Source organism: Ahaetulla prasina, chromosome 15 (genome assembly GCF_028640845.1).
Source record: "Ahaetulla prasina isolate Xishuangbanna chromosome 15, ASM2864084v1, whole genome shotgun sequence".
NCBI lineage: Eukaryota > Metazoa > Chordata > Lepidosauria > Squamata > Colubridae > Ahaetulla > Ahaetulla prasina.
In genome coordinates, this window is record NC_080553.1 from 16,030,195 (window position 1) to 16,055,323 (window position 25,129).

The 25,129-nt window shown below is 48.4% G+C and overlaps 2 protein-coding genes and 1 long non-coding RNA gene across 6 annotated transcripts in view; 2 read left to right on the forward strand and 1 right to left on the reverse strand.

The window, feature by feature from the left end:
- The window catches only part of LOC131185500 (uncharacterized), a 27,214-nt gene extending 14,449 nt beyond the window's left edge, over window positions 1–12,765 (forward strand). Inside the window, exons 12-23 of the mRNA XM_058157993.1 lie at window positions 589–684; window positions 1,640–1,720; window positions 3,300–3,482; window positions 4,880–5,011; window positions 5,711–5,937; window positions 7,236–7,374; window positions 8,077–8,160; window positions 10,384–10,580; window positions 10,939–11,005; window positions 11,494–11,677; window positions 12,312–12,431; window positions 12,532–12,765. Coding sequence (XP_058013976.1) covers window positions 589–684; window positions 1,640–1,720; window positions 3,300–3,482; window positions 4,880–5,011; window positions 5,711–5,937; window positions 7,236–7,374; window positions 8,077–8,160; window positions 10,384–10,580; window positions 10,939–11,005; window positions 11,494–11,677; window positions 12,312–12,319 — 1,398 coding nt within the window. The 3' untranslated portion in view covers window positions 12,320–12,431; window positions 12,532–12,765. The remainder of the gene's footprint in view (window positions 1–588; window positions 685–1,639; window positions 1,721–3,299; window positions 3,483–4,879; window positions 5,012–5,710; window positions 5,938–7,235; window positions 7,375–8,076; window positions 8,161–10,383; window positions 10,581–10,938; window positions 11,006–11,493; window positions 11,678–12,311; window positions 12,432–12,531) is intronic.
- The window catches only part of LOC131185517 (uncharacterized), a 16,863-nt gene extending 1,962 nt beyond the window's left edge, over window positions 1–14,901 (reverse strand). The window contains exon 1 of the long non-coding RNA XR_009152175.1: window positions 14,774–14,901. This is a non-coding gene — a long non-coding RNA (uncharacterized LOC131185517). The remainder of the gene's footprint in view (window positions 1–14,773) is intronic.
- Window positions 13,014–24,007, forward strand: LOC131185505 (zinc finger protein 157-like). 4 transcript variants are annotated; one of them, XM_058158003.1, is made up of 5 exons: window positions 13,014–15,153; window positions 19,055–19,261; window positions 20,259–20,385; window positions 21,118–21,231; window positions 22,164–24,007. In XM_058158003.1, exons 2-5 carry the CDS (start codon window positions 19,238–19,240, stop codon window positions 23,678–23,680), a joined length of 1,782 nt encoding a protein of 593 aa, XP_058013986.1. In that variant the 5' UTR covers window positions 13,014–15,153; window positions 19,055–19,237; the 3' UTR covers window positions 23,681–24,007. The 4 variants fall into 4 exon arrangements, with proteins under 4 accessions (XP_058013986.1, XP_058013989.1, XP_058013987.1 ...); XM_058158006.1 differs by having other exon boundaries at window positions 22,167–24,007; XM_058158004.1 differs by having other exon boundaries at window positions 19,058–19,261.
- Window positions 24,008–25,129: the final 1,122 nt, after the last annotated feature.

Below are 25,129 nucleotides of genomic sequence, written 5' to 3' on the forward strand. Positions count from 1 at the left end.
CTTCAGGCGCGATAAATTCAAAACGAAAATACTTTTAGGGTTGGGGTCGCCACATCGTAGGGAATTGTATGAAAGGGGTCGCAGCACTATAAAGGTTGAGAACCACTGCTCTAGAAAAAGTGCAAAGGAGAGCGACCAGGATGATGAGGGGACTGGAGGCTAAAACATACAATGAAAAGTTGCAGGAACTGGGCCTGGCTAGTCTAGTGAAGGGAAGGACCAGGGGAGACAGGATAGCCGTCTTCCAATATTTGAGGGGCTGCCACAGAGAGGAGGGGGGTCGAGCTATTTTCCAAAGCACCTGAAAGCCAGACAAGGAACAATGGATGGGAAACTGAACAAGGAGAGATTCAACCTGGAAATATGGAGAAATTTTCTGACAGTGAGAACAATCAACCCATGGAACAGAAGCTGCCTTCGGAAGTTGTGGGAGCTTCATCCCTGGAAGCTTTCAAGAAGAGACTGGACTGCCATCTGTCAGAAGTGGTGTAGGGTCTCCTGCTTGGGTGGCGGGGGTTGGACTAGATGACCTGCAAGGTCCCTTCCAACTCTGTTAATCCATTAATGGCTTCTCATTCTGTTTCTCAGTGTGCTGAGACCTCAGAAGTGGCTAAGGCCAGCGCTCTTAGGGAACAAGCTGCCACCTTCCAGAAGGAAATTGAAAGTCTACAAAAGATCCTAAAGGTAAATTACAGGTAGTCCTCGACTTACGAATAGAATAGAATAGAATAGAATAGAATAGAATAGAATAGAATAGAATAGAATAGAATAGAATAGAATAGAATAGAATAGAATAGAATAGAATAGAAAACAAGGAATGGAATGGAATGGAATGGAATGGAATGGAATAGAATGGAATAGAATAGAATAGAATAGAATAGAATAGAATAGAATAGAATAGAATAGAATAGAATAGAATAGAATTTATTGGCCAAGTGTGATTGGACACACAAGGAATTTGTCTTGGTGCAGATGCTCTCAGTGTCCATAAAAGAAAAGGTACAAAACTTACAACACTTAATGATAGTCATAGGCTACAATCAGGAAACAATATCAATATAAATCGTAAGGATACAAGCAACCAAGGAGGAGATGGGTGATGGGAACGATGAGAAGATTAATAGTAATGCAGATTTAGTAAATAGTTTGACACTGTTGAGGGAATTATTTGTTTAGCAGAGTGATGGCCTTCGGGGGGGAAAAACTGTTCTTGTGTCCAGTTGTTCTGGTGTGCAGTGCTCTGTAGCGTCGTTTTGAGGGTAGGAGTTGAAACCATTTATGTCCAGGATGTGAGAGATCTGTAAATCTCTCTGTCAATAAAGGCTCATAAGTTGGTTTTTCCAGTGCCGTCGTAACTTTGAACGGTCACTAAACAAACTGCTGTAAATTGAGGGCGATCTGTATTGTGGGAACCCATCCCTTCTCTCTTAGCCTCTTAACGTGTGAACCTGAAACCACTTCAGCAAAGCGTGTTAGGTGAAGACAGAAATTAGGTTTTCTTAACCTGGGTTGAGCAGGTTGTATGAATCCAGCCAGGATAATAGTATTATTATTATTATTATTATTATTATTATTATTATTATTATTATTATTATTATTATTATTATTATTATTATTATTATTCTCCTTTCCATCCCAGGAGCGAGAGGCAGAAGCCATCCAGCAGCAGGAAGCCATGAAGAAGCAGGCAGTGGCCCTGAAGGTAGAAGCCAAGGAGATGGTAGGTTAGGTCCCTCCCAGGCCGAGTTTCCTGCTTTCTCCCTAATCATTAGCACCTTGGTCACACGGTCACACAGTGAAGGGTGAGGGGCGCAGTGGTTCAATGGCTAAGATGCTGAGCTTGTCGATCGAAAGTTCGGCAGTTCGAATCCCTAGCGCCACGTAACGGGGTGAGCTTCCGTGACTTGTCCCAGCTTCTGCCAACCGAGCAGTTCGAAAGCCGAAGAATTTGTTAAAAAAAATGCTTTTAAAAGGCTGCGATGGTCCAGGCTGAGCTGTGCGAATATCGGAGGCTTTTTTTTTTTTACTTTTAAAAGCATTTTTGCAGCCGAAGAAAAAAATGCTTTTAAAAGTTAAAAAAAAAACCTCTGATGATAGAGCGGCTCAGCTGGGCATGCCGGGGGGGGGGGAGAGAAGGGGCCAGGGATTTTTGCTACCGGTTCTCCGAACCACCCGTCGCCATCGCTACCGGATCAGTCGATCCGGTCTGAACCGGGAGCATTTCACCCCTGGTTTCCATCCATTGTTTCCTATCTTGCCTTCCGGTTGCTTTGGAAAATAAGTTGACCCCCCCTCTTCTTTGTGGCAGCCCCTCAAATATTGGAGAGACTTCTACAAAGAGCTTTTCAAACCCTTCTAGAGATAAAAGCACACAGAGGTTCATATCGTTCCGGTTATTATTCGCCGCGCTGATGCGGGGCAATTAGGTGATGCGCTGCCTAATTCTTTGGATGCTTCATCAAGCGTACCTATTTTAACAGCAATGTGGAGTGACAACTATCAGTTCTTTCGCTGGTTAGTGTTGGCCTTTCTATGCATCGAGTTCCTCCCAAGAACTTAACGTGATATATCAGCGTAGTCTATGTCTCTCTTTATATTATGTGCATATATAAGTATAGATATAGAATATGCATGTGCACCAGTATACGTATAAAATGTACTTCTGTACAAAAATAAATATGTATATGTGCATATAGAATGTGTGTGTGTATTTATAATGTGATATATCATATGCAATTATCATTATTATTATTATTATTCTTTTATTCATTAAACATGAAACTCGGTAAACTGAACGTTTAAAAATGCGTCACAAATACCACTGACTGGTGCTAATGGTTGATACGGGTTGCTGCCAGCGTCCTAGGTATCGACCAAGTACCTTCTTAAGATGTACGATGCTCCGAGTAGCGCAGTTTTTTTGCAGTTCCGCTGGTGTCATTGCAGGAAGCGGCAATTTCTTGATGTGTTTTGTAAAATTCTTGGACATGGTACCAAGTGCCCCCATCTCTGTGACATGTTTCATCCATAGCCGTGTAGTTTCGATGGCCAGGTTGCGATATTTCGTGATTTTTTTTCCAGTTCTTTTTCTTTAACTCTTCTGTTGTTGCTGCTGTTGTTGCTGTTGTTGCTGTTGTTGTTATTCCTCTGCTTGAGTTGTCAGTCACACCCGGAAGTGTTGATGTTTTCTGTGCTGGGTGGGGCATTCTGGGAGTTGAAGTCCACAGATCTTACAGACATCAACTCTTCAATCCATCCTGGGCACCAAACCTATGCTGTTGATTCGTTGTCCGTCTCAGGTGCAGAACACGCTGCTCCAGGAGCAGAAGAAATGGGAAACCAACGCCCAGGCAGCCCTACAGATGCAGCGGGAAGTCCTGGGAGAACAGGACCGGAGGAGGCGGGCGGATCTCCAGAGAGCCCTGGAGAAAGAAAGGAAACTCAACGGTGCTTTGCGGAATGAAACGGCTGACCTCCGTCAGGTGAGCATCTCTGAGCTGAACCAGGCCACCAGGTTGGGTGGCATCAGGGGTGGGATCAGTGGTGAAATGCACTCACCTTCGCTACCGGTTCGGGAGTGTGAGTGTGTGCGCCTCTTCTGCGCATGCGCAGAGGGTCAAAAACGGGACGTAATGACATCCCAGCAGGTGGGTGGAGCCTCCCGCCTCCAACACTACCAGTTCGCATTAGCCAGATCGATCCGGTGGATTTCACCACTGGGTGGGATTCAGCCGGTTCGGACCAGTTCGGGTGAACCGGTAGCTCCGACGATCAGCTGAGAGCGAACCGATTTTCTCCAACGGTCAGCTGGGCCCCTGCATTATACCGACCTATATTTCCTGTATTTGAAGCCCAGCTGAAGCCCACTGGGTGGCATCGAGTACTGACCATCTTTGGATCAGGAGCGTTAGCCCTGCAGTGTTGCATCCTGGGAAGAAGAGGGTCGTACCACTCTGGAAGAGGCGGCCTGAACGACTCCATTCATAAAAGAGTGCTGGGAGTTTGGAGTTACTTATTTGGGGTCGTAACCCTTCTTAATTCTTCCACCTACGTAGTGGAATCTCCAGATAGAGTCGGGAGTGGAGTAGAGAGGGAGAACTTGGAATCCCTACTGGGGAGGAAGAGACAATGGCCATACCAGGGATGGGATTCAGAAATTTTAGCAACCGGTTCTCTGCCCGGTTGCTGGGTGGGCTTGGCTATGGTGGGCGTGGCCTACTTGGCCTTCTGCACTACGGGGGTGGGGGTTTTCGCCCTTCCCAAGCTCCGGAGGCTTTCCTCGAGCCTCTGGGAGGGAGAAAAGGGCTTCCCCTGGGCTCTGGAGGCCCTCCAGAGGCCGGAAAGGGGCCCGTTTCCGGACTTCTGGAACTTCCGATAGGCCTGTTTTTTGCCCTCCCAGAGCCTCCGCACGGGCCCTTCTCTTACCTGGCATCCAAAATGGGCTGTGTGGAGACTCCTGGTGGGCAGGGTCAGCCAGTTTGCTGAACCAGATTAAAATTAATATCCGGTTCGTCCGAACCGGTCCGAACCGGCTGAATCCCACCCCTGGGCCAGACCCTCCATAAGATCCTTGAAGCCTTTATCTGTTTGTTCCCAAGAGAGTGTCGTTAGTATCCGGGAAGATTCTTGTAAATAGGCAAGCAACAATGAAGACACTATTCTGGTCAGTCTACGGTGTCGTTCCGGTTCCTTGATGGTCCTTGATGAGGACCATTGAGTGGTAGATGGGTGTGAGAAGGTCCACAGTCATAGTTGACTGGTGGAGAACCAGGCAGCTGCCCCTCCCCAACCCCTTGGCTCTTTGGGGTAGTCAACCAAAGAGCCCATGGGATGTCAAGGAAGGAGTGAGAACAGTCCATCGGGGCATTTTATGTTTCAGAAGATCGAAGGCTTGGAGAACCAGACCCGTTTGTTGGAACAGGAGAAACAAGCCAGCTTGGAAGGACTCCAAGTTGGGCTACAGAAGGAAAAGGACGAAGCTCTCCAGAGGCTGCGAGAGGAGCTGGAGCAGGTGAGACAACAACCCACCAGCCCACAGGAAGAAGTTCTAAAGCTATAAAACAATCGAAAACAATTTTAAACATTCAGAAAATAATACATACAGCAGCTGAGATAATTAATCAACTAACAGTAAAGCTGGCAACTATCAGCTTCTGGCAGCAAACTAGCGAGCATCTGCCAAGTGTCTCTGTTATCTCGTTTGACACCGATGAGTCAACCAGGAACAAACAGTACTTCAGCTCTAGTCAAGCCGTTGATTTGCCTGCTACAAAGAGGCATAGCAGCCCTTGCTGCTTTTATATCCTGTGGGGTGTGGCTCCATGACTCAGTACTTCCTAGGCCTGCCCCACCCTTGCTTCTGTTGTTCCCGCCTCTCCTGCCTATGAAACCTAGGGTCCAGCCAGGCCTGATTGCCATCAGCCGGGTCTGGAGGCGTGGCCTGGGGGGGGGGAAGAGTCAGACGGAGGCCTCATCTCCACCTGGCCTGCCTCTGGCTCCTGGAGCTGAGCCAGGGAAGCCGGTCCTCCCGAGGTAAGTCCTGATGGCCCTTCCCCCTCACTTTCCAAGTCACTTTCTGGCAGGGGGCCCGGCTCGGGGGACGCAGACACAACATGTCGCAGCAGTGAGAAACCCGTCTGCTGAGCCTCTCCTGAATCCTGAAACAGGTTCTTGGGGGGGTGGGGTGCGGGGGTGTTTCTTCTTCTCCCAGGAAAGGATGCAAGAAAGAGAAGAAATGAAAATGAAGCTACAACAGATGGAAGAAGGTGAAAAACACCTACAAGCAGAATGCAGCCGGATGTCCCTCCGGGAGCAGGAAGCTCAGGCCCAGGCTGACCGAATGGATCTTTTTTGGGCCACTCAGATCACCTTAGCATGTCAGCAGCTGCAGGAGCTCCTTCCTGAGAAGGAAACCCTGCTACCTCACCTGTTGTGCAGGTAGAATAGCGGACTTTTCCTTTTCTGGGGTGTTTTAAGTGTGCAACCTTTCTTTTACCCTTCCAGGCCCAAAGTCAAAGGAAGGTGGCAAGCTAACACGAGTTGCCCACCTGCCCTCTCTCGTCTTATCCCATTTTCCTCATTGGCGCCTATCTGTCTGGTGTCCACTTGCAAAACATCCCTGACCTGCTCTGGAATTGCCATAGGCAAGGGGAGTGGGAAAACGAGTCTTGCAGCTACAGCGAGGGAATCGCCATTCAGTCAAAACAAAAGCACATTCTAGCCACCTCTCTGTCAAGGCTGTCTCCCGGGGTTACCCACAGTGGCTGGAGGGGAGTGATCTCTACAACCCGTGAAATTGCTTCGTTGGAGAATGTGACCGATGACATACCTTGGGGGCAGAGGGGAAACAGGGGCAGAGCCGGGACATAAATTAAGTGGGGGTCAGAATTGGCTTCATTTGGTCCGTGCTGACATGAAGCTCCTAATAAATAACTGGATTTCCTTTGAAGTTTGGTTCGTTCTTAATTGTGATAAGCAAATAGGGGTGAAATATTAACGAGGAAGAGGAAATTAATCAGGCACGATTCTTTCTCTGTTCCTCGAATGTTTCAACCCTGTTGTTTTCCAGGTTGGGACACTAGATAGTTCCTGGGACCTTGCAAAACTGCCCTTTTCGTTCGCCAAGTATTTTTAGCCACATCTCCACACCTTCTGGCGATGACCTGCCAGGAGGATGTCACGCATATGTCAAATCAAATCAAATCTCTTTATTATGGTCTTTGACCAGCCTTTACAATAAAAAAAAAATCCAGTTAAAAAGAAAAAAGATAGTTTAACAGAACAACTTGTTATGGGGAAATCTAATTAAAAGTTTTGCAGTTGTATAACTTGGTGAAGGCATTTGGTCACCTGGTCATTTCATAACCTTTCCTGCCACACAGTTGTTAAGTGAATCATTGCTGTTGTTAGGAACACGGTTGTTAAGTGAACCTGGCTTTCCCCATTGACTTTGCTTGTCGGGACGTCGCAAAAGAGGAACACGTGCCCATAGAACACTGCAACCATCATAAATATGAGTCAGTGGCCAAGGATCTGAATTTTCATCACATGATCGTGTGGTCGCTGCAAAGGTTGTGATTGTGAGTCACTTTTTTCAGTGGTGTTGTAACTTGGGACGGTCACTAAATGAACCGTTGTAAGTCAAGGATCGCCTGTAGATACCCTGACATGCTGTCACAATGTCATAATTGCAATAAAAGGCGAATTTCACGACCGGGTGTTTCCTTGTTTCCCAGGGGTGCCCTTCCTCTCTCCTCTGTCGCCGCCCTCCAGGCCCTGCGAGAGATGACGGAAGAAATTCAGAGTTACATCCAGGACCTCAACCGTGAGCTTGAGAGTCAAAGGCAACGTATTTTCCAGATCCAGAGAGAGAAGGTGAGTGGAAGGCACCTGCTGGCCCAGCTGTCAGGGTCCGAGAACCTGTTGTGGTCCGCCGGTGGCCAGCAGAGCCGGCAGCAGAGTCAGACAGTGAGGAGGTTGTGGAGCAATATGGGCCAGTCCTGGGAGCTGGAGAAAGTTTGGACGAGGGCTCTGCGTCAGAGGCAGAGAGGGAGCTAGACAGTAGTGAGGCAGAGGAACAGTTGGAGCCTGTTCCCAGTGTGTGCATGCAGACTGCCAGATGACAAGAACAACTCGACTTGGGTATAAAGCTAAACCTAGGAGGTGATTGGCCCCTCCCATAGGAAACAAAAGAGGAACAAATGGGGAGTGGGCTTTTGCAGGAAACCATTCGTTCGTTCGGTGACTCTGAGAGACTCTGTGCCAAGTTTTGCCTTGTATTGTGTTTGGAAACTATTGACCTGGCAGTTTGCCAAGTGAGATAAGGTCTGTGTTGATAAATATTCCTCTGAAAGACTCTTTGCCAGGCCTCGCTGACTATGAATGAAAAGAATTCAGTCGTGTAAATAAAAGGGGTTTTGCTGGGACCAAGACTCTGCTTCCTGCTTTTTAAGGGTGCCTAGGTCAGAACAGAACCCTGAAGTTGGCAGAGTTACTTCTGAGCAGTTTATTGTTCATCCCCAACTTACAACAGTTCTTCCCAAGTCGTGTAATTGCTCGACTTTCTCCATTCTTCAGGAGGTGGAGTTGAGGCAGCAGAAAGAACAGCTTCACCTGGAGAGCCAATCCATTCTGGAAGCCCTGAAAGAGCAACTGGTTCAGGTGAGTCACTACTTAAGCTCAGGTAGTTGGGGGCCGTGGGATACTTTTGCTTTTGGGACTCACTGTTGTGACCTAAGCTCAAGTAGTTATTACCAGACACAATCAGTCCTAAACAAACATATTTTATTAGAACAGCTGAGAATTACTTCATTCTCAGCTTAGTCCAAATTAATTCCAAAACAAAGTCCTTCAGAAAAAGTCCTTCGGCCTTATCACAAACCTTTGTCTTTTTTGGCACACTGCCGAAGTCTTTTCTTGGCAAAGCCCCATGAAGTTCAGAAACAAGAGACGCCGACTAGAAACAGATGTAGCAATGTTGCTTTCCTACAAAGAGCCCAAGAGCAGTTGCTGCTCTTTTAAACCTTATGGGAGAGGCCAATCATCTCCTGGCCTTCCTCCTGAGTCGTCCTTTTTGCTTTAGCTGCTCTTGCCTTCTGGCAGCTCTTCGCATGCGTGCACTAGGAAGAGGCTCCTTCTCTTCCTCTGCCTCTCTGCTGTTTTCTTCTCAAAAAGATGGAAATTCCCTTTGGAAAACAATGCAGCCAAATGTCTTTGGAGATCCTCAGTCACTCAGGTCGTGGTTGTCCCAAAAGGTGCTTTTTCCCCCCAAAAGGCAACTGGACTTTCTGGTTTTTTCTTTGAAGACGTTTCACTTTTCATCCATGAAGCTTCTTCAGCTCTGACCAGATGGTGGGGAATGGATGGATTTATATTCCTTGCAGACAGCTGGTCATTTGTATACTTTTAGAGAGGCATTGAGGCCACTCGAAGGTTTGCGTGTGTCCTCAGGGTCACCTGAATAGTGTCAATGGGTGTGGAGCCTTCTTGGGACTGCTGAAAGGACTATGTTGTAGACTGGAGATTTATGAGGTCATATCCTTCCCCTTCTGTTGAGAGAGAGAGCTGTTCAATTGGACATTGATGGCCTCTTTGACCCCTCTTTCAAACCAGCCATCCTCTGGTGGTGTCGTGTCCCACTCCTCCGCTGACGGCCGGGTCAGGGAAATCCGAATCAGGCGTGCCTCTGCAGCTCTGCCAAAGTCCTAGCAAAGTTCTCAAGACAGGCAGGAGAACAGAAAGTGACTTCAGCAATCCAAGGTAGACTTTGCCTGACTCAGAGAATGCCAGAAAGCAGATCCTTTATATAGGCCATGGGGTGTGGCTCCATGACTCAGCACTTATCCAGGCCTGCCCCTCCCTTCCTTCTGTCGCCGCCGCCTATCAATTCTTCTGAAGCGAGGGTCACTCCAGTCGGCAGCTGTTGGTAATTGACCTCCCTCAGGCTCACATGCTGTGGGGGAGGGGGAGGGGTCTAGTTGCTTCGTTTGCCTGGGCATGGAGCCAGAGCTGGGGGCTGGAGGTGCTTCCTCCTCCTTAGCCTGTCTGGGCATGGAGCCAGGGCTGGGGTGGGAGGCATACTAGGACATTCCTCAGCGTTCGGAAGCAGATAAGAAGGCTCCGGCTGCAGTGAAAGTGGGCAAGACACAACAGGTGGCCTCAACGACTCTCTAAAAAGGATTCAAATGACCAGCTGTCTGCAAGGACTATAAATCCTTCCATTCCCTACCATCCGGTCAGAGCTGATGAAGCTTCCTGGATGAGAAGCGAAACCTCTTAAAAGAAAAAAGATGCTGAGACTCTAGAAAGAGTGCAGAGAAGAGCAACAAAGATGATTAAGGGACTGGAGGCTAAAACATATGAAGAACGGTTGCAGGAACTGGGTATGTCTAGTTTAATGAAAAGAAGGACTTGGGGGGACATGATAGCAGTGTTCCAATATCTCAGGGGCTGCCCCAAAGAAGAGGGAGTCAAACTATTCTCCAAAGCACCTGAGGGTAGAACAAGAAGCAATGGGTGGAAACTGATCAAGGAGAGAAGCAGCTTAGAACTAAGGAGAAATTTCCTGACAGAACAATTAATAAATGGAACAACTTGCCTGCAGAAGTTGTAAATGCTCCAACACTGGAAATTTTTAAGAATTAAGATGTTGGATAACCATCTGTCTGAGATGGTGTAGGGTTTCCTGTCTGGGCAGGGGGTTGGACTAGAAGGCCTCCAAGGTCCCTTCCAACTCTGTTGTTATTATTATTAAAAAAAACGGAAAGTCCAGGTTGCCTCTTGAAAAAAAAAAAAAAACACATTTGGGATAATGAAGCCAAACAGCTTATTTTTTTAAAAAAAAAAAGGTAAAGGAGTCCTTGCAAATTTTATTCTTCTCCACAGGAACACATGACCGACATCCTTGCCCTGCAGCGCAGCTGGTTGAAGGAAGGACAGGAGAAAGACAAGCCCAGGTGGGGCCCATCACCCGAAGAGAGAGTTGGTGAGTTGCGTGCAGCCCAGAAGAAGGTGACTTGTGGGGAGGCAGATCACACGCCCGTCAACCAACCGAAGGAGGAACTGGATCTGGAACCAGAAGGGTGAGTGTCGCAAGAGACGACAGAGGTGGCATTTGCCGGTTCTCCGAACTGCTCAAAATTTCCGCCACCGGTTCTCCAGAACCTGTCAGAACCTGCTGGATTTTCACCCCTGTAACTTTTTCACAGATCTGTAAACGTGTGCTCCAAATATCACAGCTTTCCACGGTTGCGTGATCGACAACGATGCGATTTTGGATTGAAGGAAGGCAGTAGATATCGAGATGTAATACCGGCCTTCTGCACGTGGCTTTAGGCCCCTGTTGCGTTTTCATCTCCTATTCACAAGTTTTTCTGAATTTTTCCAACTCTAGTTAAGCTTCTCGCTTTGAATGTTCACTATTGTGCGTCTCCCTTCCAGACGTTTAACCAGCAGTTCCTGCAAGAATCTGGCAACTCCTGGGTCAGAAGGAAGACACTTCTCTACGGTAAAAGGGGGAGAGGTTCCCTAGGTGGGGAGGGAGGGGCTACAAGGGGTTCTCTGCCCGGTTGCTGGATGGGCCTCTTGCACCATGGTGGGGGGGGTGTTTTTGCCCTCCCTGGGCTCTGGAGGCTTTCCTCGAGCCTCCAGGAGGGCGAAAAGGGCCGCCCCAGGTTCTGGAGGCCCTCTGGAAGCCCCCTTCCTGAACTTCCGGTAGGCCCGGTTTTTCACCCTCCCTGAGCCTCTACACGTGCCCTGCACTTACCTGAAACGGACTGTGTTTGCCGGTTCTCTGAACTAGTCAAAATTTCCGCTACTGGTTCTCCGAACTACTTAAAATTTCCGCTACCGGTTCTCCAGAACCTGTCAGAACCTGCTGGATTTCACCCCTGACTTTGACTGCATCATTGCGGCTGCCATCTTGCTCGGCTTCCTGCTGATGAAGTCTTCTGACCCTTCCCCTTCTGTGCCACCCCCCCCACTCCTTTTCCCTAGAAATGGAGCCAATGCCACCCATCGGGCATGCTCTGCTCCCCCTCTCTGGGCACCAGACGGAGCCTCCTGCCCAACCCAGGTTTGCGCCATCATTTGCAGAACCGGATTCGGAAGCTGCGGGCAGAGAATGGCGGTTATTGGGGGGCGCAGTCTGGACACCCCAGGGAACTCCCGCAAAGTCTGGGTAAGCCCTGGATCCACCCCGAGAAGAAAGTGGGAAAAGAGGAGGCTTCGTTTGTTCCATCAACGATTTGCCAGCGCTGACAAGAAACCGTCTCTTTACTTTGGAAAACAAAATCAAATCAGCGAATTGGATGATTGTGCAATTGTGGGAATCACATTGAGCCGTCTCTGAGTGGTGGGGGTGGTGGCTGCTGAGATGCAAAGTTGGAGAGTCCCTCGTTTCTGCATACAGTAGGTCGGGGTAGTCAACCTTTTTATACTATGCCCACTTTTGTATCTCTGTTAGTAGTAAAATTTTCTAACCACCCACCGGTTCCACAATAATGCACCGTGTATCGTCGTCTGCGCATTCCTCTTGCGCATCGTGGATTGGGTTGTGGGGGCACCGGCTACCAGCTCTGCTTGTCTGTTACAGCTGGATGGTGTGGGGGGAGATGCGTGAGCTATTCTGGGACAAGGCTGTCTTGTTTGCGGTCGCACTATAGCGCCATTTGGTTTCACTTAGGTAACGTGAACTAAACTTATGCGTGGGTGATACAAATAGTCTATTTTCAGAAATTTAAATTGTCACAGGGAAATTTACGAAAACCTAATGAAAATGTTTTTAAATAATGCTATGAATTTTTTTTTAAAAGTCAATTAAATTAAAAAAAAGGAAAGTGCTTCAGTATCGGACAAAACCCCTACCGCCCAGCATGAAAGCTGGAACGCCCACTAATGGGCGGTAGGGACCAGGTTGACGACCACTGCAGTAGGTAGGTCCTCGACTTATAACCACAATTGGAAACAGGATTTCTGTTGCTAAACCGGCTGCTTAAGTGGGTCACGGCCAGTTTTGCAATCTTTTCGTCATAGTTGACGGACCCACACCACAAGACCCTCAACTGACACACCCACACCTGACACTTCCGGTTATCATTTGCCATGCTGATGCGGGGCAGTTCAGTGAAGCGCTGCCTAATCCCTAGGATACTTCATCAAATGTACTCATTGTACACAACAATGTGGAGTGACAACTATCAGTTCTTTAGCTGGTTGGTGTTGGCCTTCCTATGCATCAAATTCCTTCCAAGAACCTAATGTGATATAGCAGCATAATCTGTGTCTATATATATATATATTTATTATGTGCATATATAAGTATATATATGATACACATGTGTACTAGTATTTGCATAAAATGTACTTATGTACAAAAATAAATATGTATATGTGTATATAGAATGTGTGTGTATGTTTATAGTGTGATATCATATGCAGTTGTTATTATTATTTACTTTATTCATTAAAAATGAAACTCAGTTAACTGAACATTCAAAAATACATCACAAATACCATTGACTGGTGCTAATGGTTGATACAGGTGGCTGCCAGCGTCCGAGGTATCAACCAAGTACTTTCTTAAGATGTACGATGTTCCAAGTAGGGCAGTTTTTTGTAGTTCCGCTGGTGTTATTGCAGGAAGCTGCAATTTGCTGACGTATCTTATAAAATTCTTGGACATGGTACCAAGTGCCCTGATGACAATGATGGGTATCACTCTGACGTGTTTCATCCACAGCCGTGTAGTTTTGATGGCCAGGTTGCGATATTTCATGATTTTTTTTCCAGTTCTTTTTCTTCAACTCCGGCATCTCCTGGTCCCGCGATGTCAATAAATTGTACGTTTCGGTTTTCCACAACTGTGGTATCTGGCGTGTTGTGTTCCAAGTGACGATCCGTCCGTATTCGAAAAGTCCCACAAGATCTTCACCTTCTCATTTTCTATCACTTTTCCCACTTTCTGTTCCCATTGGATACAGGCAAGTCGTATTTTTTTACATAATGACCAGTGGATTAATTTAGTCGCTCGGCCGTGTCTAGCTTTGCAATCGGTTTGTGCGATTTTGCTGCCTTCACATATTAAATGTGAAACAGTTTCGACTTTGTTGTTGCAAAGTCGGCAGATGATGATGATGATGATTCTGCTCGGGTTGTCAGTCACACCCGGAAGTGTTGAAGTTTTTTCCCACTGGTGTGAACGACTACCCTTCTCATCTTACGCAATCCTATGGCAGGATGGGAACTGGAGTACTTCCACTAATTCAGAAGAGCGACCTATTCTTTTGGGTTGCCTGACCTTTCCAGGTTGCCTGACTTTTCCAGGTTGCCATCCCAACGTGGTAGAGGCTTCCGATGAAATGGCAGGGAAGGGAACCCATGTGGCCATCTAGCCCACCCCGGCGGGAACTGATCTCCTCCTGGGTTCTTGTAACTGTCTGAGGCTGGATCTGCTCCCGAGGAGTTCCTTGGGTGCGGGGGGGGGGGGGGAAGAGCAGCGGGTGGGGGCTGGGGACCCACATGGTCCCCCCACCTCCCCCCCCCCCTAGCAACTGGCTCCCAAGCGGCACCGGCTGCAGGCGCCCAATTGCGTCTCAGCTTCCGCCTGGGGTTGCGTGACATCCTGAAGCACAAACCAGTCGATCAAGTTTGAGCTTAAACCAACCCCTGGAATTCGAAAGGTCTCTCTTTCTCTCTCTTCTTTCCTCTCTCTCCTCTCTCTGCCTCTTTCTCTTTCTCCCTCTTTCTTCCTCCCTCCCTTTCTCTTTCTCCCTCCCTCTTTCTCTTTCTCCCTCTTTCTCCCTCTCTCCCTCTTTCTCTTTCTCCCTCTTTCTCCCTCCCTCCTGTTGTTTCTCCTTCCCTCTTTCTCTTTCTCCCTCTTTCTCCCTCCCTCCCTCCCTCCCACCCTCTCTCTCACACACACACCGGTTGAATGGCTCAGTTCGGTTGCCCGAGTTACTCCGGTTCGCGTAGTTCGGGTCCCGCAGCCGCTTTCCAAGCCCAGCCCGATAAAAGCCGCGATCGCTCGTGGGCTCCGGCCGCACTCGCCTGGTTCTCACCCCCCCGCCGAGCGGGATTCCCCTCCTTCGCCAAAGCCAGGTGAGCAGATCGTGGCTTCCCCGCGAGAAAGAAACTCGGGTGGGGAACATTCGCGGAAACCCCACTTCCCCGCGCGCCCCTCCGCGGACCGGCGCCTGCCCATCAGCACTCGGGACAGCGATAGCTGGCCCAATTCCTTCCCTTCTACGGACCCTCCCTATAAAAGAAGACCCCCTACCCTTGCTTCCCTGCGAGACTCCGGGACCCTGGCCCACCGGGGCTGCCGCTTCCACGGACTTCTTCCCGGGAAGGCCTGGGAGAAGGGAATCCCGGGGCCGCACCCGTCTTCCTGCCTTGCCAACCGGGCGCCGGGCGCGGCTTCCCTGCCAGGCGGGGGCGGTGTGCGGATCGCCGGCTGCCTACCTGGCGGCGAGCGAGGGGTTAAGGCTGGCGAGCCCTCCCCGCTGCCTTCGGCCTGCCAACAGCTCGGCACGGAGAAAGAGAAAGACAGACAGACAGACAGAGACAGAGGCGGCCGCCCGGGCTCTGCCCAGCCGGCCAGGAGAGCCGGGCACGGGCTGCTGTGCTTCCAAGGATGGAGAAGAGACCAGGGACCAGGTAAAGCGTTGCAGCGGCCGGGTTCGGTACCAGCTGGATCAGGCGCGCGGGGAGTCTTCCCCGTGGGGTGGGGGGGCTTCCTTGGCCAGAGATCCGACGTGGGGAAACCGCCGGGGGCGGTGGCGGGGGAGGGGGCGGTGGCGGGGGAGGGGGCGCTAACTTTTGGTCCGGGCGTGGGAGTTTTTGCGCTTAGCAACGTAGAGGTTGAGCTCCGGTGTAAGTTGAGGACGGCCTGGGTTTGGGGCTTCAGCCCGAGAAAGAATAGAAACAGAAATAGGAAGAATAGTAATTAGTAATAGGAATGGAATATAGAATAGGACAGGACAGGACAGGACAGGCTAGGCTAGGCTAGGCTAGGCTAGGATTTGAATTTGAATTATTTGGATTTGAATTTGAATTTGAAATAGAAATAGAAATAGAAATAGAAATAGAAATAGAAATAGAAATAGAAATAGAAATAATAGAAATAGAAATAATAGAAATAGAAATAGGATTAGGATTGAATGAATAAGAATACAGAATAGAGAATAAATACAGAACAGAATAGAAGGGACCTTGGAGGTCTTCTAGTCCAACCCCTGCCCCAGCCATTTCAGGGATGGTCCAGTCTCTTCTTAAAAACCTCCAGGGGTGAAGCACCCACCACTTCTGGTGGCAAGCCGTTCCACTGGTTATTTGTCCTCACCATTAGGAAGTTTCTCCTTATTTCTAGATTGAGTCTCTCCTTGGTTTCCTTTCCATCCATTATTCCTTGTCTGGCCTTCGGGAGCTTTGAAAAACGGCTTGACCCCCCTTCGTCTCTGTGGCAGCCCCTCAAATATTGGAAGAGTGCTACCCTGTCTCCCCTGGTCCTTCTCTTCACTAGATTAGCCAGGCCCAGTTCTTCGGGTCGCCAAGAGGATGGAAGCACCTAAGCCGGAGGGCAGGAGGGAAGGACTGCATGCAAAGGACTGGCTGGGCCAGGCTTCTTCCATTCAGAGCCTCCCAATTTGGAGACTACAAATCCCAGCCTTCCCTGTCAGCTGGCATTGGCATCCCTGAGCTGGCTGCTGGCAAGATGCGTGAGATGAACCCTCAGTCCATTCAAAGGAAATCCGCCATTTATTTTCCCACCCGCAAAATACATCTGCCGTGTTTTCCCAAAAATAAGACCCGGTCTTATATTTTTTGGGAACCCCGAAATAAGCGCTTGGCCTTATTTTCGGGGAGATTATTTTGGGGCGCGTGGAGCAAGACGGGGCTCCCCTTGCCATCTTACCTGATTTCCAGCTCTGCATTTAAATATTTTGGGGAAAAGGCTTATTTTTCAGGGAAACAGGGCGTTACTTCCAAGTTTAAAGGGACTTAAATTATTCGATGCGAAAAATATGATCTTGGGGAAAGTAGGAATTTTATATCCTTTTCAGAGGCTGATATCTGAGATCAGTTAAGGCATGTTAACAAGGAAAAGATAGGCCGAGGAGAACTTTTTCCTTAACTTTCTAAACTTTTTTTTTTTTTAAAGTGCTTTAAAGAATCCTGCTGGATGAGAACAATCCAATTTCTATTTTAATGGTTTGAGAAGTCTCTTTCGGAACCCATCGGGGCCGCATGGGTTCCAAAAGAGATTATTAAATAAGCTCTTATTTAAAAGAGATTAAATCTCTCTGTTCCTCCAGATTATTAAATAGATTGGGCCAATTTAGTGCTAAAAGAACTCTCGGTGGCATTCAATCACAGAACAGCATTAAAACGTCCATGATATTGATAAAGTTCCTGCCGCAATTTTTCCTGTTGGGAATTATAACGGATTGTACAGTGACTGAGATTAAATTGATTTTGAACTTAATAACAGCAGCAAGGCTGCTGATCGGACAATATTGGGGGGGGGGAAGAATTACCTACAATAGAAGAATGGATATTGAAAGTTACTAACTTGGCTGAGATGGCTAAAATCTCAGCCTTTTTGAAAGACAATACGCAGGAAAGATATTTAATTGAATGGAAAAAATGGATTGATTATTTAGAATAAAATAGAATAGAATAGAATTTTTATTGGCCAAGTGTGATTGGACACACAAGGAATTTGTCTTGGTGCATATGCTCTCAGTGTACATAAAAGAAAAGATACCTTCATCAAGGTACATTTACAACACAATCGATGGTCAATATATCAATATAAATCATAAGGATTGCCAGCAACAAAGTTACAGTCATACAGTCGTAAGTGGAAAGAGATTGGTGATGGGAACTATGAGAAGATTAATAGTAGTGCAGATTCAGTAAATAGTTTGACAGTGTTGAGGGAATTATTTGTTTAGCAGAGTGATGGCCTTCGGGGAAAAAACTGTCCTTGTGTCTAGTTGTTCTGGTGTGCAGTGCTCTATAGCATCGTTTTGAGGGTAGGAGTTGAAACAGTTTATGTCCTGGATGTGAGGGATCTGTAAATATTTTCACGGCCCTCTTCTTGATTTGTGCAGAATACAGGTCCTCAATGGAAGGCAGATTACAAAACAGATATCAGATTAAGAGATATCAGACTGCCTTTGAATAATTAGGATGTATTATTTTAGAATGCAATGGGGGAGGTTAGGAAATGAAAAGACTCGGATGAGGTTAATTGGATTAGAAGGGAAAATTTTACTCTATGTTTGGTTCATGTATAACAATACCTTGTGATTGATCCGGGAAGGGGAGTTAAGGAAGGGGAGGGGTTTTGATGGGGGAGGAGGGGGGAAAAGGGGACAAATATTTTTGTTTGTTAAAACTTTTTCAATTAAAAAAAAACAAACATCCATGATATTAATAAAGTTAAGGGTGGGGGGGAAATATCCAATATCCAAGACGAGAGGGAAAACATGAGTGAGTTTACTCATCACGCAGCGGAGGGGGTGTGTGAATTTTGGATGACATCATGCCAACTCCAGAAGGCAGGTGTGATATTTGGGGAGGAGGAAGGGAAGGGAGGGGGTATCCAGCCCGCAACCCCCACCCCCAGATCTTCAGGCCATTGTAGCAATGGTGGCCAGCCAGCTGGGAGCCATGGAAACCCTTCCGGAGCCAGAAGCTGTGGCTGATTTGCATATTTAATCTATGCGCGATGTTTGCATAACATTTGCATGCATAAGGTGCCTCTGGTCTCCCCCCCACCCCATAGCTTTCTGCTGTAGCATTTCCAGCTGGGATGTGTATGCGTGTGTGTGTGTGTTTTTGTGTATGTGTGTGCTAGTAAGGTATATTTTAAATAGGGAAATCTCTTTTAACGTGTTGTTTTTTTTAAGGGGGTTGGTTCTTATAATAAGTTTTTTAGCTAGTGTTTTTTATTTTCTTGTGTGTATTTGATTGTTATTTTATTCTGGCTGTTCACCGCCCTGAGTCCTTCGGGAGAAGGGCGGTATACAAATTAAAATATTATTATTATTATTAATTATTATTTTTTGGATCCCACCTGCATTATGTTTTTTTTTATAAGTCGCTCAAGGCAAACATACTTCATGTTCCTTTCTCCGCCTGTTTTCTCTGCAACGACAACCCTGTGAGGTGGCCTGTGAGAGAGAGAGAGGGAGGGAGGGAGGGAGGAAGAGAGGCAGGGAGGGAGAGAGGGAGGGAAGGAGGGAAAGAGAGAGGGGGAGGGAAGGAGGGAGAGAGAGAGGGAAGGAGGGAGAGAAAGAGAGGGAGGGAAGGAGAGAGAGAGAGGGAAAACATCTGCTAGTTTTGTGGCCGCTCAAGAAATAGTCATGAAGGGTTTTGTGGCTCCCGGTGTTTTCTTTTCTGTGGGAAACGGGTCCAAATGGCTCTCTGAGTGTTTAAAGTTGCAGACCCCTGCTCTAGAGGGAAGTGGTTCCACTGGTTAATTGTTCTCACGGTCAGGAAATTTCTCCTTGTGTCTCCTCTCCCCTCCCCCCACTCCCACATCCCATAGCAGGTGATGGGTTTGCAATTCTCCCAGGAGACCCTTGGTTTTGAGCTGGCCTGCTTGATAGCGAAGAAGAAACCGTCCTGCGTTGATCGGCGGTCGTATTGATTCTGATCCCCTTGCAAGAACAAAAGACTTGGATTGTAGAGAGATTGGCAAAACACCTCACCTTGAGAGAAAGAGAGAGAGATGGCTGGAGACCGCACCCTGCAGGTAAGCCCGCCCTCGGCTCAATCAGGCTTCTCCCCAACTTTGCAAACCTTGCGGCATCTCTTCCCTTGCTTTGGGTTATGTGCCAGGCCTTCCGCAGAACAAGTGAATTCCACAATTGCTCCCCAACAGAGGAGGTATTCAGCCGGTTATGACCGGTTCTGACGAACCGGTAGCGGAAAATTTTGAGTCATTCGGAGAAGCGGTAAATACCACCTCTGGTTAGCCCCGCTTCCCATCTATTCTCTGCCTCCTGAGTCCCAGCTGATTGGGAGGAAATGGGGATTTTGCAATATCCTTCCCCTGGAGTGAGGAGGGAATGGGGATTTTGCCGTATCCCCTGCCATGCCTACCAAGCCACCCCCACCAATTCCGAACTGCACAGAATCTTACCTAGAGGATCTCCCAAACCCCTGTGAACCCCCAGTAGCTTACCCCTGATTTTCCTCCCTTCCCTGCAGGATTAAATGCCAGGCTCCATTACTGAAATGGAGGGAAATTAGGGGGTGATAATGGAAGGTGTTCTTCATAATAATAATAATAATAATAATATTTTAATTTTTATACCGCCCTTCTCCCGAAGGACTCAGGGCGGTGCACAGCCAGAATAAAAATATAAAGAGAAACAATACATATAATATTAAGAACACCCCTTAAAAAACTTATTCAATTGGCCCAAAATTTAAAATACAATAACACCCTATAAAAATTTACAAAAATTTAAAACCCATAAAAGTAAATTAAAAATTTTAAAATCAAGCCAGATCAAGTCATCCAAAGCAGCGGAACTCTCTGCCACCAGATATGCTGGCTGGGGAATTTTGGGAGTTGAAGTCCACCCGTGTTAGCAGAATAACAGAATTTCTTTCTTTTTTTTAAAACTAATATAGATTATGCAAATTGGGGAAAGGAAATCGGGGGGGGGGGAGAAACCCCAGCGGATAAAAGCCAGAAGGGAAACTGAGCCAGCGCTGACCTCTCTTGGGTTCCTTTTTTTCAGGACCTGGTGACCTTTGAGGAGGTGGCGATCTACTTTTCTGCAAAAGAGTGGGAGACGCTGACCGATGGGCAGAAGAGCCTTTACCTGGATGTCATGAGGGACAATTATGAAGCCCTGGTGTCTCTAGGTAGAAATTTTTCATGGGGTGGGGGGAGGGGTGGTGTTGTGTCTGCACCCCCCAAGCCGGAAAGAGACTTGGAAAGTGAGGGGGGAGGGCCATCAGGACTTACCTTGGGAGCACCGGCTTCCCTGGCTCAGCTCCAGGAGCCAGAGGCAGGCCAGGTGGAGGAGATAACGAGGCCTCCGTCCCCTGACTCTTTCCCCCCCAGGCCACGCCTCCAGACCCGGCTGATGGCAATCAGGCCTGGCTGGACCCTAGGTTTCATAGGCAGGAGAGGCAGGAACAACAGAAGCAGGGGTGGGGCAGGCCTAGGAAGTGCTGAGTCATGGAGCTACACCCCACAGGATATAAAACCAGCGAGGGCTGCTATGCCTCTTCGTAGCAGGCAAATCAACTGCTTAACTAGAGCTGAAGTACTCTTTGTTCCTGGGTGACTCATCGGCATCAAGGGAGATAACAGAGTCACTTGCCAGACGCTCGCTAGTTTGCTGCCAGAGCTGATAGTGCCAGCACTTTTTAGTGCAATTGTAACTTGGAACGGTCACTAAGTGAACCGTTGTAAGTCGAGGACTGCCTGTTACAGCTGAATGACTACCTGCAATTAAGATAGAAAATGAATGGAAAGGAAAGCAAAAAAACAAATCCAGAGAAAGACCTGCTGGGCCTTGCTCCTTTCCCCACAAAGGAGGGCAGCGAAGGGGCAGGATTCACACCCGTCTCTCCCTTTTGGCTCCCCAGGTCTCGCCGCGCAGCCCCCCAGCGTCCTCCTGCAGATCGAAGGCTGGGAGAAACCCTGTGTGGGGAGAGCACAGTTCCCCAAATCCAGAGAAGATTCAAAAGACAGTTTTGGGGGTACGTCTGTAGCTGCAGAACCTGGAAGAGGGTTACCCTTAGCTGGAAGCAGGGCCGGTCCTTCAATTCCAGAGAAGTTGGAGATTTCTGCGGGTGGGGGGGGGGGAGTGTGAAGCAATTTGAGGGCAGGGAAGCGTTGGGGGTTGGCCAGCTCACCACTGCCTTGTTAGAATCAAGGGGTTGGAGGAGGGGATCTTTAGAGGTCGCTTAGTCCAACCCTCCACAGTTCAGGATCTTTGACAGCCAAAGGAGAACTTGCCAGATTGGGTTGGTAGGAAATCTCTCCAGTGCCAACTGCACCGTCTCAATGGGCCATACCCATGGAACAGTGGTGAAATCCTCCCCAGTTTGCCACTGGTTCGCTGCCCACGCCTGCGTGGTGTGCGAAATGCGCGCTGTTGCGCACATGCACAGTTTATGCCAAATTCATGCGGCGCACAAGCGTGCACAGTACACGCCAAACACGCGCTTCGCGTGGAAAAATGTAGGCTTAGGAAGGTAAGTAGAATAGCGAGGGGGGGGGAAACAGCTGTGCCACACAATTTAGATTTGCTAGAAAGCAGCAAATCCTAATTTAAATTGCGTGGCACAACTGATCGCGCAAATTTAAATTGTGCGGCACAGCTGATCTTCGAAAATACCAGTTCAAACGAATTGGTAGCTTTTTTTTAAACTACCGGTTCACCCAAACTGACAGCTTTTATCACTACCGGTTCGCCCGAACCGGTGCGAAATGGTAGCCTTTCACCCCTGCCATGGAGGCAGATGCTTTCTAAAGATCCCACCCCAGTCCCCATGATAGCCATTTTGTGAGGACTTCCCTATTCGGACTTTTTTAATGTGCCATTTCTCTCCTTCCCGCTCTCCAAATTATTATGGTATTTTTGCTCTCCTGCATTTATGCAGTACTTTTGTTTGGTCTCTTGTCCCAGCAGGTGGCCAGCCAACCATCAAACAGGAGCCTTCGCTGGGTGAAGATGACACAGGATTGCCCTGCTGCCCACCAGCCCAGAAGGGGAGCCAGGAGCACGGGTCCCACTCTGAGCAGCCCCAGTGGCCGGGAGGCTCCCTCAGGCCTGATTCTGCAGTAAACGGAGCGGCCGTTCGGTCTCCCTGGGACACGGGGTCCGAGTGGGTCGACTGCAGCCTGGTGGGTGAGCAGGCTCTACCAGTGGAATTTCAGTCCGTACCTCGAGGGGCTGAGGAAAGCACTTTCTGGCCTCGGAGTGTTGCTGTCCCCCAGCCAGGCGCCCACGAGGAGATGCTGTTGATTTGCACCCAGTGCCAGAAATGTTTTCCCGTCCATTCTGCTCTCCCGACAGCGGTGCCCCATGGAACCACTGGACAGGTATGCCCTGAATGTAAGAATGGCTGTGTTAAGAGCCCCCTGACCACCACTGAGTCCCCAAGCCGAGCTGGGGTGTTGCCCTGCTCCTGTGCGCACTGCTCCACGCCGGGGACCCGCCCAAGAGGTGTCCTTAAGGAGGAGAGGCCCTACAAGTGCGGGAAGTGTGACAAGACCTTCCGATACGCTCACGAATATAGCTGGCACCAGAAGGTGCACACCGGAGAAAAAACCTACCGATGCAGTGACTGCGCCAAAGTCTTCCGGCACAAACAGGAGCTGACGTGGCACCAGCGCACCCACACGGCAGAGTGGCCCCACAAATGTGGCACCTGTGAGAAGAACTTCCGCTTCAAGCAGGAGCTGACGTGGCACCTGAAGACCCACTCCGTGGAGCGCCCGTATAAGTGCCCGGAATGCGAGAAGAGCTTCCGGTACAAGCAGGAGTTCATGTGGCACCAGCGGGCCCATGTCGGCGACCGGCCGTACAAATGTCCGGCGTGTGAGAAGAGCTTCCGTTTCAAGCAAGAGTTCACCTGGCACCAGAGGAGCCACGCCGGAGAGAAGACGTACCGGTGTCTCGGCTGCGAGAAGAGCTTCCGCTACAAGCAGGAGTTTGTCTGGCACCAACGGATCCACACCGGGGAGCAGCCGTACCCCTGCGCCTCCTGCAGCTCCACCTTCACCTGCCGGCAGGAATACATGCGCCACCAGCGGCTGCACGATGGGGAGAAGCCCTACCAGTGTCCCCACTGCGAGAAGACCTTCCGCCGGGGCTCCACCCTCATCCGGCACCGGCGCATCCACATGGGTGAGGGGCCCTTCAAATGCCCGCACTGCCAGCGGGCCTTTGGCCAGAGTGCCAACCTCCTGAAGCACCAGCGCACACACAGCCTGAAGAACGAGACGCTGGAGGCTGCCTCAGAGTGGCAGCCCTGCCTGCAGAGCTTGGGGGCGCCCAAGCTGCACGATACCGTGCCCAGTGTACTTAGCCTGAATGCAGGTTCGGGGAGTGCCCTGCTCCTGCTAAATCTGCCAGACCACAACCGTGGGAGAGATCCGGGGGGCCAAGCCAGATGCATGGGAGCCTCCGATGTGACCTGACTCAAGTGGTGGCGTTTTTTGGGGCCGGGATCTCTTCAACCTCAAGAGTTGAATTGGGTCCACCATGTGTCAGACCTGCCCCAGCTCAGGACTTTAGGAAAGGAAAACCCTGGACTACATTCCGTTGAAGTGTGATGGGGATTTTTACCAAGGCTAAGTGATTGCAGCGAAAGTGAGGCTAGATCTGAAGATTCCCGTGCAAAATGTTACATTTCCCCCTCATTTTTTGACTTAACCCATTGGGGTGAAAGAAACATGAGACATCTATTATTATTATTATTATTATTATTATTATTATTATTATTATTATTATTATTATTATTATTATTATTATTATTATTATTATTATTATTAAAAAGTTTTACAGAAAATTTCCACGATTGCCTTCCCTCTCCCTCCTTCCACCCACCCACCCGCCTCCCACCTCCCACCTCCACCCAATCCCCCCCCCATCCGGACTTCCCAGAGCAAAATACAGGGTATAACATCGAACAATCATAAGCTAGAATACGCTAACTATCCATAAACTCCCATCCCTCCCCTTAGAGCCTTAACTCCCCTTTTACATAAAGAAAAATATACAAATACAATTTTTACTTTCTATTCATTCATAAGCTATTTGGTACTTTTTGGTCCGATATTTGTTTTGAATATAATCAATCCGTCTTCTCCATTCCAGTATGTATCTTTCTTGTGAATAGTCTTTCAGATGCGCTGAGATTTTTGCCATCTCCGCTAAATTCGCTACTTTTAATATCCACTCTTCCATAGAAACATGAGACATCTTGATGGTGGGACAAACGAATTTGGACAAACGTGATCTAGATTTTTGCAGTTGTTTTCCAAGACATTTCAATGCAATTAAAATGGGGTACAGATTAATTAATTGCAGCAAATACATGACTGGAGACTAATTATTTTTTTTTCCTGCTGTTACGATAGCACTGAGTTTTGAGAGGCTGAATATGGAGGGGGACCCAGGTGACGTTGGGCATCTAAGTTCTCCCCCCTTGGTTTAAAGGAACAATTTCCCACCTTTTACATCAGTTCTGCGATCAGGGAATCAGGGATATACTATGGTAGAAAAAAAAAACCAAGCAAACCATTTTCCTCCAAGAATTTACCTCTTAACGAGGGTTCTTCTATTATTGTATTTATTTACAGAAAGCTTTTGTAAAAATAATAATAATAAAGTTTCAATGACCTACCCTGTATCCAGCTAAACAACTCTGGATTTTTATATTTTAATATTAATTGGCTGGTTGGTTGGTTGGTTGGTTGGTTGGTTGCTGTCCTTTGTTTTCCGCGATATACCCCCTGCCAATTCCAGATCCATGGTTTAGAGCAGATGTCGGTTGCTGGGGGTTCGGGAGAACCTCTAGCTAAGCTTCTGTGCAGTTTGGAGAACCCCCAAGTCCCACACTTGGTTGACCTCGCCCAACCCTGCAC